This window comes from Aethina tumida, chromosome 2 (assembly GCF_024364675.1).
Source record: "Aethina tumida isolate Nest 87 chromosome 2, icAetTumi1.1, whole genome shotgun sequence".
Classification (NCBI taxonomy): Eukaryota; Metazoa; Arthropoda; class Insecta; order Coleoptera; family Nitidulidae; genus Aethina; species Aethina tumida.
The window spans coordinates 4,354,004-4,369,636 of record NC_065436.1 but is presented as its reverse complement, the minus strand read 5'-3'; the positions used below and the strand labels follow the sequence as shown (position 1 = coordinate 4,369,636).

At 30.3% G+C, this 15,633-nt stretch overlaps 1 protein-coding gene across 4 annotated transcripts in view; it reads right to left on the bottom strand.

Moving 5' to 3' along the window:
- The window catches only part of LOC109596242 (pleckstrin homology domain-containing family G member 1), a 206,620-nt gene that overhangs the window by 16,107 nt on the left and 174,880 nt on the right, over positions 1-15,633 (bottom strand). For all 4 annotated transcript variants that reach the window (XM_049963747.1, XM_049963749.1, XM_049963750.1 and 1 more), the window contains exons 3-4: positions 13,670-13,847; positions 9,201-9,313 (exon numbers count right to left, since the gene is read on the bottom strand). In XM_049963747.1, the coding sequence (XP_049819704.1) occupies positions 9,201-9,313; positions 13,670-13,847 (291 nt within the window). The remainder of the gene's footprint in view (positions 1-9,200; positions 9,314-13,669; positions 13,848-15,633) is intronic.

Here is a 15,633-nt window from a genome sequence, read left to right as displayed (position 1 = left end):
TTAATAAGATTTTTTTCTTGTTATAACAAAAAATCAAAATGTTGTCTCATATAATAAGAATTATTTTTAGACTATTTTATTTTAATTTCATACATTTTGTGTAGTCTTTTAAATATATTAAGATAAAATTAATTAATTTCTACATTTTAGCTGTTTAATTTATTTATTTATATAAAAGTAATGTTTTTACCTAAATTTTAAACATTTTAAATTAATATAAACCAATTTTATATAAAATATTTTCTTTATGTTTTATAAAAAAGGTAAAAAAAAATCTATTATAATAAGATAAAGATTTTTTTCTTATTATAACAAAAATTGAAAATGTTGTCTTATATAGAATGATGAATGAAGAATGATTTTTAAACAGATTTATTTTAATTTAATATATTTTTAACTAATTTAAGCGAATTTTATGTAAAATATTTTCTTTGTTTTATAAAAAAGAGAAAAATTGATGAAGATTTTATTCTTGTTATGACAAAAATTCAAAATTTTCATATATTTTATGTAGTTTTTTAAAATATATTGGGATAAAATTAAACCAAATAAATTTACTACATTTTAGCTGTGTAATTTATTTATTTGTATATGTAAGAAATGTGTTTATATGAATTTTAACTATTTTAAACTAATTTAAACCAATTTTATATAAAATATTTTCTTTATGTTTTATAAAAACATTCATATTTCTGTAACCTTTGATCCAAATGAGTTTAGATTTAGTGTGTTGTCCTAAAATACATGTCTACAATTTGGTATAATAAATTTTGTTCATAGTGTTACAGTGGTGTAGGCTCTGGAGGGATTCTTCTCTTTTTCTCGCTCTATTTTATATGTCACTGAATATTTTTTAAAACTATTATACTTTTCATATTATTTGCACAATTTGAAAGATAAAAGTATTCTTGATTAATTTCGATTATCAGAGCCGTTTTAGAGATATTTCAGATTTAATGTTCACATTAATTTAATTCAAAACAATAAAATTAAAATATCTCAAAAACGGCTGTGATAATCAATATTAATCAAGAGTACTTTTTTTCTTTAAATTCTACAAGGAATATGAAAAGCTTAAAAATTTTAAAAAATATTCAGTGACGTAGAAAATAGGGTGAGAAAAAGAGGAAAGCCTCCCAGAATCTACGTCACTGTGACAACATGGATAAAATGTATTATACTAAATCGTAGGTATGTATTTTAAGACAATACACACAAAATCTAAACAGATTTGGACTAAAGGTTACAGGACTATGAATAAGACAAAACTATTTTTCTTCAGGAAAAAATTTATTAAAATTTTCTTCATTGTTGAACATCAATTTTGACCACCTTGTATATTAATATTTTTGAATAAATATTAAATAATTTGTTTTTGTATAATAAAATAATTAATAAATAGTTCAATTTTAAAGAGGAGATCAACATTGAGGTTGACCTTTTCCCCAATCTAAGCACCTAAAATGTTATTATTAAAGAACGTTGGCAAACAATTGTTGATTATAATGGCTGACTAAAAGTTTAATTGGTACCTAATATTATATTTATTAACACACATTAATTTAAATGACTGTTAAGACTTAAGAGGGCAATACATCAAACAGAAATATAATTAATTAACCATCAATTAAAGTTAATTTACTAGTTCAGTGTGTTTGCTTTAAATGTTTCCGGGAATTATCATTCATAATGTTTGATTGATGATGTATGGGCATTTAAACTTATTGATTATGTCATTACGTATTTAATCAATAAGTTTTCAAATTACTTTAATATACATTGTATAAAGGGGTCATTCAAACTGTGACTCAATATAATACAATTTAATTTATTTATAATATTAAACAACAATGTTTATTTAGTTTGTTGTTCTTTCATTTGTGTTAAATACTATTCTGTGGGGTGTCCATGTCGAAAAAGCATTTAGTGAACATATGTTTCCTAACAACGTAAACTTCCTTTAGCATATTCTCAAATTGGTTAATTCCCAAGCAACGCCAGCCAAAACACGTACACTGCAGCTGTGTGTAACATTTCGTTTAATAAACAGCCCAGTTAACAAATCCGATATCGAAATTGCATCGTCCAAACAGGAAACAACAAAACTCATGTTTCGGTGATAACACCAAAAATACAGCAGGTCAATGCACATCTAATCACAATTTTCTCTTGCGACTTTTAAAAAGTTGCCCAGTTATTCCCAATGATTTCACCAGTATGCAAACTAAGATCAATTACCATTAGAATGGGCCCCGACTCTTTCCCATTTACGTCTGAATTAATCGTATCAAATTGTGAAAATTGCGATGTGCAAACTCCAATTACACCGTAACTGAATTAGTTACAGTCGATTCGAGTTTTCCCCTCGACATATTTCGTGATCAATTTCAGGACTGGACGATTGGTCATTGTCGGTCTCGCTCTAGAATCCCAACAGGATCCCACTTTGGCGATGCGACAGTCGCTTTGGATTTTTCCAATGCGGAATCGGCTCGAGGTATGCGGCAATTAAGCATAATGAGACCGAAATACACATAAATTTATATAAATGTGACCCTGATACATCAAGGAAATGTTCGTACAAACTTTAATGTTTATAACAATTTTATTGATTTCTTTATTTGTAATTTATATTAACCGAGGTATGCCCCGTTATGATTTATTTCATTTTAAATTTTAATTTGATAAACGATGTTGTAATTATAAAGAAGACTTTGTGCTGGATTCTTATTAGAGAAAGGTAATATTTACTGTTTTAATAAACCATAAAGACACTTTTTTGTATAATTTATTAAATAAATAATAACATTGTTAAATATGCAAATTACTTTCTTAATTAAAAATCAACATAAAACGAGTTAAATTAATTTAAATCTGTATAAAAGTAATTCTTCATTCATTAATTTAATAGAACGTATTTTTTGTATAAAATTAGAATAAATTGTGATTCTTAAATTAACTTTAATTGACAGTCATTTAATTAATGTATGTTAATAAATATAATATTAATAATCAATAATTCTTTGCCAACGTTCTTCAAACAAATTAATGAGATAAGAAAAACATTTTGGATGTTTAGACTGAGGAAAAGATGAATCTCAGCTTTGATTTCCTTTTCAATACCATATTGAACTGTTTATTAATTATATTATTATACAAAAACAAATTATATAATATTATTAGAAAAATATTAATGTACAAAGGTGGTCAAAATTGATGGGGGCAATAATGAATAAAATTTAAATAAATTTTGCCCTTGAAGAAAAATTGTCTTTTATTCATATTTCAGCAACTTTTGTTCCAATCATGTTTATATTTTGTGTGTATTATCATAATATATGTGCCCACAATTTAGTATAATAATATTTTTCATATTGTCACAGTGGCGTAGATTTTGGGGAGTTTTCCTCTCTTTCCCGCCCTATTTTCTACGTCACTGAATATTTTTTAAAACTATTATGCTTTTCATATTCTTTGCACAATTTCAAAGATAAAAGTACTCTTGCTTAATTTCGATTTTCACAGCCGTTTTAGAGATATTTCAAATTTACTAACTTTAAAAATTTTCTTTAAAAATAATAAAATTGAAATATTTCAAAAACGGCTGTAATAATCAATATTAATTAAGAATACTTTTTATCTCTAAGAGAGGAACCCCCATAATCTACACCACTATGTCATTATTACTCTAAATTGTAGATACATATTTTAAGATAATACATACCAAATTTAAGTACAATTGGACCAGAGTTATCTTAAAAACACCTTATAGATTATTTTAATTGACTTATTAACATATTTTATCAAGTTTAAAATTAGACTCGTTGGATTTCATCTGTTAAAAAATTACTACAAAAGTTAATTGAAATAACAATTCTATTTTGCTATTACATAATAATTAATCAAGAAAAATTTGATGAAGAAATCTAAATATTTTTTTCTTAAATTTCTTCTTAAGAAACTACAACCCCGTCTCAAATTTAAATTTTTAAAATTGTTCCACTGGCGTAGATTTTGGGGGGTTTACTTCATTTTATCTTCCTATTTTCTACGCCACTGAATATTTTTTAAAACTGTTAAGCTTTTCATATTCTTTATACGATTTGAAAGAAAAAAGGTACTCTTGATTAATTTTGATTATCACAACCGTTCTTGAGATATTTCAGGTTTAATATCTACTTAAATTTTCTTCAGACATTAAAAATGAAATACCCCAAAAACTGTCGTGTTAATCAAAATTAATCAAGAGCACATATTTTCTCTAAATTGTATAAAGAATATAAAAACCTTCATGGTTTTAAAAAATATTCAGTGGCATACAAAATAGGGCGAGATAAAGAGGGGAACCCCTCAGAATCTACGCCACTGTAACAATGTGGTAAAATTTTATTACATTGAATTGTAGGTAAGTATTTCAGGATAATACATATCAAATTTAAACAAGATTGGATTAAAGTTTACGGAAATATGACTAAAAAACATTTTTTGAAATTTAAATTTGAGGGGATGTATTTTTTTCTGGAGAAACTTATTTATATTTTCCTCATTATTAGACATGTTTCAATTGCTCCTAAATTTTGACCACCCATTTATATAATTTATAGAAATTTATTCAAATAAATAAAATTCAGTACTATAATTTAGTATTATAACCGTAAAAGGTTTTCCCTGTGTGGTTTACAAACCGCAAATTTCCATTAATTTAATTAATAATCTCTTAGTAAATTATTAGCCACCAGTAAGGAATTACAGTTTCTGAGACGCAGAGTACATAAAGGCGATTCTGTTTAGATAGCAAATAAGGAAGTCGCAGTTTCCTGTGAAACTTGTACACACACACACAGAATACAAAACACACACCTCGTCACTCTAAAGTCTTAATAATCACACCCTTCGAAAGAAGAAACCACAATCGGAAGACGCCTAATTAGACAGTAATATCAAACGTTGGCCAACCCAATAAATTAATCCTTTCACGCCTATTTAGCCCGATAAATTAAATTAAGTTGCAGCTTTTTATCAGCCACCAACAACAACAAACGTTGGTTGGTTGGAATGATTGATTAATTCGTCTGGTGCCACAAAAGAATCTGATAGATTTAGGACTAACGTGAAAGTAAACCTGCAAGTCGATTCGGATCTTTGGCTCAGTAAGTGCTTGTCAATTAAGTAAGCGAAAGTGATGTGTCTAATAAAAACGTAATTATTTATTGACATGCCCTTAGGACCTTGGCAATCATTTTTTGCACGCCAAAAGTAGCGGTTTAGGTGGTGTGGTTCCAAACTTGAATGGAACACAATTAGTCCACGTTTAATGACTTTAATGAGGAAATCAGACAGTATTGCTCAAGCGTACTCCGGAATCACTTGATGCCGGGCTGTGAATCATTGGGATTGACGCAGACGTTCATTGTGGATAACTGAAATTAATTCGAGGGCATAATTTCATGTGTCATGGAATGTTTAAGACCCATCATCATCGGAATTAGTAGGCTGAATTCCAAGAACAAGATGCATTTCCTCCGGTTCCAAGCAAGGATGACTCATCACTAGATGGCAGACGATTGATAAAACTGACCGGTGAATTTACTGAATGTTGTGTTGTGGATATATCTCGTAAGATATCGATGAGATTTACACACCAAAAATGATGAAGATCGACCATGAAATAGTATTAAATCACTTACACAAAGCTGAATTCAAAAAGAAGCTTGATCTTTGGGTGCCACACCAAAAAATATGATGGAACAATCAGAAAACTTTGACACAACGTTAATAACAAACAGATAATTAATGAGTCACCCTCAGCTTTTACAATTTCCTTCTGAAAGTGAGAGAGACATTATGAAGATACCTTCAAAATGGCAACAAATTATGGAACAAAAGGGTACACATTTGTCCCAAATGGGACAATTTGAAACATGTTAAATGAAGACCTGAAGTTCACCTAAAAATAATGGATTTCTTTGTCCTTCCCAACCTAATATCATCAAAGTGATAAGAAATAATTACTTCCACAGTCACTGATAATAAGTAACCCACCAATACCTCATCAACCCTTCATTAGATTATTTAATTTTCATAAGGAAATTAAGGTTACTAAATAATTTCTTCACTCTTCACCACATTCTGGAATGATGAGGAACACCAATTTTGAATTGTTCACAAACAAAGAAACATCAGGAAATTTTGATACAACGTTAATAACAAACAGATAATTAATGAGTCACCCTCAGCTTTTACAATTTCCTTCTGAAAGTGAGACAAACATTATGAAGTTTTCTTCAAAATGGCAACAAATTATGGAACAAAAGGGTACACATTTGTCCCAAATGGGACAATCTGAAACATGTTAAATAAAGACCTGAAGTTCACCTAAAAATAATAGATTTCTTTTTCCCCCTCAATCTAATATCATCAAAGTGACAAGTAATAATTACTTCCACAGTCACTGATAATAAGAAACCCACCAAAACCTCATCAACCCTTCATTAGATTATTTTATTTTCATAATTATCTTTATTCTATGAAGAGGAAATTAAGGTTTCTAAATAATTTCTAAGATGTTCACTCTTCACCACATTCTGGATTGATGAGGAGCACCAATTTTGAATTGTTCACAAACAAAGAAACATCAGAAAATTTTGATACAACGTTAATAACAAACAGATAATTAATGAGTCACCCTCAGCTTTTACAATTTCCTTCTGAAAGTGAGGGAGACATTATGAAGATACCTTCAAAATGGCAACAAATTATGGAACAAAAGGGTACACATTTGTCCCAAATGGGACAATTTGAAACATGTTAAATGAAGACCTGAAGTTCTCCTAAAAATAATAGATTTCTTTTTCCTTCCCAACCTAATATCATCAAAGTGACAAGTAATAATTAGTTCCACAGTCACTGATAATAAGAAACCCACCAAAACCTCATCAACCCTTCATTAGATTATTTAATTTTCATAAGGAAATTAAGGTTACTAAATAATTTCTTCACTCTTCACCACATTCTGGAATGATGAGGAACACCAATTTTGAATTGTTCACAAACGAAGAAACATCAGAAAATTTTGATACAACGTTAATAACAAACTGATAATTAATGAGTCACCCTCAGCTTTTACAATTTCCTTCAAAATGGCAACAAATTATGGAACAAAAGGGTACACATTTGTCCCAAATGGGACAATTTGAAACATGTTAAATGAAGACCTGAAGTTCACCTAAAAATAATGGATTTCTTTTGCCCTCCAACCTAATATCATCAAAGTGACAAGAAATAATTACTTCCACAGTCACTGATAATAAGTAACCCACCAAAATCTCATCAACCCTTCATTAGATTATTTCATTTTCATAATTATCTTTAAAATATGAAGAGGAAGTTAAGGTTTCTATATAATTTCTAGGATGTTCACTCTTCACCACATTCTGGATTGATAAGGAGCACCAATTTTGAATTGTTCACAAACGAAGAAACATCAGAAAATTTTGATACAACGTTAATAACAAACAGATAATTAATGAGTCACCCTCAGCTTTTACAATTTTCTTCTGAAAGTGAGAGAGACATTATGAAGATACCTTGGAACAAAAGGGTACATATTTGTCCCAAATGGGACAATCTGAAACATGTTAAATAAAGACCTGAAGTTCACCTAAAAATAATGGATTTCTTTTTCCTTCCCAACCTAATATCATCAAAGTGACAAGAAATAATTACTTCCACAGTCACTGATAATAAGAAACCCACCAAAACCTCATCAACCCTTCATTAGATTATTTTATTTTCATAATTATCTTTATCCTATGAAGAGGAAATTAAGGTTTCTAAATAATTTCTAGGATGTTCAGTCTTCACCATATTCTGGATTGATGAGGAACACCTGTTCACAAATGAAGAAACATTAGAAAATTTGGATAAAACGTTAATAACAAACAGATAGTTAATGAGTTACTCTCAGCTTTTACAATTTTCTTCTGAAAGTGAGAGAGACATTATGAAGCTTCCTTCAAAATGACAACAAATTATGGAACAAAAGGGTACACATTTGTCCCAAATGGTACAATGTGAAATATGTTAAATAAAGACCTGAAGTTCACTTAAAAATGATGAATTTCTTTTTCCCCCCAACCTAATATCATCAAAGTGACAAGTAATAATTACTTCCACAGTCACTGATAATAAGAAACCCACCAAAGCCTCATCAACCCTTCATTAGATTCAAACATTATGAAGCTATCTTCAAAATGGCAACAAATTATGGAACAAAAGGGTACACATTTGTCCCAAATGGGACAATCTGAAATATGTTAAATGAAGACCAGAAGTACACCTAAAAATAATGGATTTCTTTTTCCTCCCCAACATAATATCATTAATGTGACGAGTAATAATTACTTCCACAGTCACTGATAATTAGAAACCCACCAAAACCTCATCAACCCTTCATTAGATTATTTTATTTTCTTAATTATCTTTATATTATGAAGAGGAAATTAAGGTTTTTATATAATTTATAGGGTGACCACTTTTCATCACATTCTTGTATGATCCAATATCAAAGAGATAATTATTGAGTTACTCTCAGCTTTTTCAATTTCCTTCAGAAAGTGAGAAGGTCTTTAAAATGGCAACAAAACGTAATTCATTTAAAAATAATGGATTTCTTCTTCCCCACTCTAATATTAATATCTTTTAAACCAAATTAAACAAAATTTATCGCGTGATGTAGTTGACAAAATAAACATTTTTGAAATACAAATATTATTAACTACATACATATCTTCAATGTATTACAAAATTCACTGAGTCACCCATGTTATCAGTGCACTTTTAACTTTTAACTATAAATTTGAAGGTTGTCAACAAGTTGATAATAGTTTTTGTTAAATTACATACATCTGGACAAATTTGCACATTATTAAAAAGTCATTACAGTTATTTAAATACGCACAAAGCTAATAATATTAATAGTAAGATAAATCCTTCACAGATTTCCCACATCTGAGCTGAGTGAGCATACAATAAATGCAACGTAATGTTTATAAATAAGATCAATGAACATTGAATAAAACTGTAAATAAACAAAACAAGCTGATTGAATTGCAAATGTAAATCACTCCTCCGGTTCACCGTAAAACATATATAAATCCACAGTGGCAAAAATTACTTTTTCTAACGCAACAGTTACTTACTTGTATGACCTCATCGAGGTCGGAAACGTAGACGGATTCGGTGTCCAAAACTTCCTGGAGGACCCGCATTTCTGGTGTTATTGGTTGTTCGGCAATACCACTGTCTGCTGAACCTGAAACCAAGAACACACTTGAAATATGTTTGGGGACTTTTTAAGTAACAAAAATATGACACACAACTTGATAGTTAATAAAGGAAGCTGGCTGATATGATTTATTGGTGAATAATACAATTATACAATGTTAGTTCCAATCCTACATGGATTAAATGGAGCTGAACATTTCAATAAACTTATTATAGATTGAGGAATTAATCCTTAAGTTAGTTAGCAATAAATCACAAACGTAAATGTTACGATGCAATTTCAACATTCACTTAGAAACAACCCACTTGGTAATCAAATTAGCAGTAAAAATGATTTTTACTTTCAGAAAACCATATCAATCTAGATTAAGATTAAACCGGTATGATGAAACCTATAATTAAATCTCCAAGTTGTGCCATACTGTTACGATAAACATGTTCTTAATGTTAATGATGAAAGAAAAGGAACCCTTTATTGTATAGAAAAGTTGTTTAATTTTTAAATGAGCCACACTGTATGTAAATGGTATTATATAGTGTAAAATACACGTGTAAGGCGTTACCCCTTAACATGTAAATAAGTCAATCCAATCCCAATAATCACAATCCCGGTTCTACTGAGTTAATGCATTTTAAACTGGTCGTTAGATAAAGCGAACAGTCCACCAAGGTTATGTGAGAAACACAAAATGCAACTGCAGTAGTTCGTGTTATGTCCAGTTTCCTTATTCAGTAAAGCAATAATTATAATGCGCACCGGTCGGAATACAAATGCGAATGGGAAAATTAAGATTTTGTAATGCGACAATGTTTTAAAATGTTGCCTTCTCTGTACGGTTCGTTTCATATTCACACGAAGTGATTTAAGTGAAATGAAAGTCGGGGACGAAATTTGATCGGCAAATACACCTTATCCTGTCTCTTGATGACATTGTTCAACCTTTTAGGAACAGTTAAAAATAAATAGGCAATAGATGTCCTAAAATAATTCAATCAATTAAAACAATCATAATAATGAAGATTATGGTTCCTTAACAAATTTATTTTGTCTTGAAATCTGTAGTTTTGATATCAGATTCTATTTTGTGATGTCCTTCCTAATCAAGTTTGGAAAGTCCAGACACAGAAACGTTTGAAATGAAGAGATTTTGGACATTACCAAATTTATTTTGTCTTTAAATCTATTATAAAGTGGTCTGTGAATAGAAATTAACAGGAAAGGAAGTTAATATGTAACCAAATTTGATCATAGATAGATTATCAAAGATGCTTGATAAAACTTCCTACTCTTTGGACTAAAGAATGGAGAAAAGTAAGTGTTTTTAGAAAATGATAAATATTGGAGTATCAGATATTTATGCACCTGTATTCATTAAATTTTTATTCCCTCCTCCTTTCTCACTATTTTTATATTGGATTCTATTTAGTGATGTCCTTCCTAACCAAGTTTGGAAACTCCAGACACAGAAACGTTTTAAAATTATACAAAAAATAGGTTAGAAGTCGAAAAATCATTCAATCAATTAAAAAACCTCAAAAATGAAGAGATTTTGGTTCATTACTAAATTTATTTTGTCTTTAAATCTATTATAAAATGGTCTGTGAATAGAAATTAACAGGAAGGGAAGTTAATCTGTAAACAAATTTGATCATAGATGGATTATCAAAGATGCTTGATAAAACATCCCACTCTTTGGACTAAAGAATGGAGAAAAGTAAGTGTTTTTAGACAATGATAAAAATTGGAGTGTCAGATATTTATGCACCTGTATTCCCTTAATTTTTATTCTCTCCCCCTTTCTCACTATTTTTGATATTAAATTCTATTTTGTGATGTCCTTCCTGATCAAGTTTAGAATCTCCAGATACAGAAACGTTTCAAAATTATACAAAAAATAGGTTAGAAGTCGAAAAATCATTCAATCAATTAAAAAACCCAAAAAATGAAGAGATTTTGGTTCATTACTAAATTTATTTTGTCTTTAAATCTATTATAAAGTGGTCTGTGAATAGAAATTAACAGGAAGGGAAGTTAATATGTAACCAAATTTGATCATAGATGGATTATCAAAGATGCTTGATAAAACTTCCCACTCTTTGGACTAAAGAATGGAGAAATGTAAGTGTTTTTAGAAAATGATAAATGTTGGATTATCAGATATTTATGGATCTGTATTCACTTAATTTTCCTTCATAATGATATTTGGAAACTCCAGATACAGAAACGTTTCAAAATTATACAAAAAATAGGTTAGAAGTCGAAAAATCATTCAATCAATTAAAAAACCTCAAAAATGAAGAGATTTTGGTTCATTACTAAATTTATTTTGTCTTTAAATCTATTATAAAATGGACTGTGAATAGAAATTAACAGGAAGGGAAGTTAATCTGTAAACAAATTTGATCATAGATGGATTATCAAAGATGCTTGATAAAACATCCCACTCTTTGGACTAAAGAATGGAGAAAAGTAAGTGTTTTTAGACAATGATAAAAATTGGAGTGTCAGATATTTATGCACCTGTATTCCCTTAATTTTTATTCTCTCCCCCTTTCTCACTATTTTTGATATTGAATTCTATTTTGTGATGTCCTTCCTGATCAAGTTTAGAATCTCCAGATACAGAAACGTTTCAAAATTATACAAAAAATAAGTTAGAAGTCGAAAAATCATTCAATCAATTAAAAAACCTCAAAAATGGAGAGATTTTTGTTCATTACTAAATTTATTTTGTCTTTAAATCTATTATAAAGTGGTTTGTGAATAGAAATTAACAGGAAGGGAAGTTAATATGTAAACAAATTTGATCATAGATGGATTATCAAAGATGCTTGATAAAACTTCCCACTCTTTGGACTAAAGAATGGAGAAATGTAAGTGTTTTTAGAAAATGATAAATGTTGGATTATCAGATATTTATGGATCTGTATTCACTTAATTATCCTTCCTAATGATATTTGGAAACTCCAGATAAAGAAACGTTTCAAAATTACACAAAAAATAGGTTAGAAGTCCAAAAAACATTCAATCTATTAAAAAACCTCAAAAATGAAGAGATTTTGGTTCATAACTAAATTTATTTTGTATTTAAATATATTATAAAATGATTTGTGAATAGAAATTAACAGGAAGGGAAGTTAATATGTAAACAAATTTGATCATAGATGGATTATCAAAGATGCTTGATAAAACATCCCACTCTTTGGACTAAAGAATGGAGAAAAGTAAGTGTTTTTAGAAAATGATAAATATTGGAGTATCAGTATTTATGCACCTGTATTCATTAAATTTTTATTCCCTCCCCCTTTCTCACTATTTTTGATTCTATTTTGTTATGTCCTTCCTGAACAAGTTTGGAGACTTCAGACACAACAACGTTTCAAAATTATACAAAAAATATGTCAGAAGTCCAAAAATTATTAAATCAATTAAAAACCCCAAAAATGAAGAGATTTTGGTTCATTACTAAATTAATTTTGTCTTTAAATCTATTATAAAGTGGTCTGTGAATAGAAATTAACAGGAAGGGAAGTTAATATGTAACCAAATTTGATCACAGATAGATTATCAAAGATGCTTGATAAGTCTACCTACTCTTTGGACTAAAGAATGGAGAAAAGTAAATGTTTTTAGAAAATGATAAATATTGGAGTATCAAATATTTATGGACCTGTATTCATTTAATTTTTATTCCCTCCCCCTTCCTCACTACTTTTGATATCAGATTCTATTTTGTGATATCCTTCCTAATCAAGTTTAGAAACTCCAGATACAGAAACGTTTTAAAATTATACAAAAAATAGGTTGGGACAAAAATCATTGATCAAAGATAGATTATCAAAGGTGCTTCAGGTTCTCCAGACTCCTGAAGAAGTCTTTGTTATTTTCAGTTCCATTTTGAGACTTCCTGTGATCAAAAATTGGAATACATTACGATTTTGCACAACATCTTTCACACACACCATTCCAAATAAATAAAAACGGTCAAGCATCAATCCGTCAATCAGCACCCAGGCCACGGCGCCGCCTGCAAATTGCTCCTGAACATTTTTCGCACATCTAATTAAATTAACTCAAGTAAGGTTGCGTGAGACGCCAGCGGAGCCATTAAATTAGCATCTCGGCCGTTTTAGAGAGTCGCAAACAAAAGACTGCGAGCGTAGGAAAGCAGGAAAGAGCCGGACGCCCGGCTGAATGCATAAACAACCCGCGGCCCTGCACCGTTGCGCCGGCGGCGCAAAAAGAATTCGTCCGCCGTCCGAGAGAGAAATTTCTGCATTGTGCATTGGCCCGATAGAAGTGCCCTTTTAATTCGCGTCGCCCGGTGCCGCGGCGAAGGAGAAACTAGGCTTTATGGCGTGGAGTTACAAGCCAAGTACTGACCTCCGTGCTCGTTGTCGCTGTCCAGGCTTTCGGCGGATGCCAGATAGGTCGAGCCGGGCTGTTGGGGGCCGCTGCTGCCGCTGGACGAGCACGAGCCCAAACTTGTGAGGGACACGGGTCTGGACACCTCCGACGAGTTGGTACTGCTCATGGTGCCAACGCTGCTTTCACTCGGCACCTACGACAAAAAACAAAACGATTTATCGACTATTAATATAAATTACCATTAGCTAAAACCAATGTTACGGTTCAAGCCTCCATCAAGGACTATTCAAACTGAATTGCCTTGAGGGGTAATCAACAGGTAAATCCGTTTTGATCATTAGGAATTCGACTCGTGTACTTCTTCGTACTATTAAAAACAATTATTCATTATTCGTAAAATTCGAAATCGTACAACAATAGGAGACTTCCTTTTACTTCAAAGGAAACACGTACGCACACTTTAACAACCCAAAAAAAACTTTGTCTTCAATGAGTTGGCACCAACATGGTGGTGTGCATCTTAAGAGGTGATCAATTCCAGTGAATCCTCCCCAGAAAATAATTAACCAAGATGTGTTTAATGGAGATAAGACACGTTGTTGTATTATCTAACATAAGTAAGAAAGCAAACACTGACATGAGCTTTTCTCAGTATTTTTCATTAACCTACATCCATCAACATCTCTCAAATTCGCCGACAATTTATACTGCATTGCACAATACAAATTTATTACTTTCTATTAATTGAAATGACTTAAGTCGTTAGGAGATTATTTATTTGTTTTGAGTTTCACCGGTTTTAAACGACAACTTCTCACCCACTCAGAACATCGGTTTTTATTGTTCCACTTTAAGGAACTGACAAATTGGAGAGCAAGTTTTAGATTGATGACTGCGATAAAATCGTTGCATTTAAATTCTCGTGAGTTTCATTTGGTTTTCTTTTGCCGCTAATGACGTTTGGTTAATTTTAACGGGATTCGCTCGATTTAATGGTACCCCCGTCAATCTATAAATGGACTAAGCTAGTACCGGATGTCGGGGCCAAATTTGGATTTATCAAAAGACGAATTGGACCGAGCAGATTAAATTTGACTAACATTTATATAATTATTATTAATAGAAAATATTTCATTACCATATGTGAATATTTACTAATCTACATCTGAACATAACTTATAGAAAGAGGCATTACAGTTAAATGAAATAAATTAAAGACAAATTAGGAGAATGTAACGGTACATATAAGTAAAAAAGAATGTAAAAGATTTGCAAATATATTGAACACATCCACTGAGTTTAAACACTGACTTGGATCTCCAAGTACTCCATCATGGTAGTACTTATATATTAATTTTCTTTATATATTAAATATATATACTGACTTAAACACTGAATTGGACTTTCAAATATAAAGTTAGTACGAACACCATTAGGGTAGTACTTGAATATTAATTTCCTTCATACAAATTAGTACTGTTTATAAAAGTAAGAAGGAATGTAAAAGATTTGCAAATGCATTAAATACTTCCACTGATTTTAAACACTGAATTGGATCTCCAAATATAAGATTAGGACATTGTCAAGGTAGTACTTAAATATTAATTGTCTTCATTCATTAAATATATCCACTGACTTTTATACACTGAATTGGATCTCCAAATATAAAATTAGTACGAACATCGTCAAGGTAGTACTTGAATATTAATTTCCTTCATATAAATTAGTACTGAGAAAATTTAACTGTTTATGAAAGTAAGAAGGGATGTAAAAGATTTGTAAAGGCATTAAATGTATCCACTGATTTTAAATACTGAATTGGGTTTCCAAATGTAAGATTAGAACAATGTCAAGGTGGTACCTAAATATTAATTTTCTTCCTTCATTAAATATATCCACTGACTTTTATTCACTGAATTGGATCTCCAAATATAAAATTAGTACGAACATCGTCAGGGTAGTACTTGAATATTAATTTC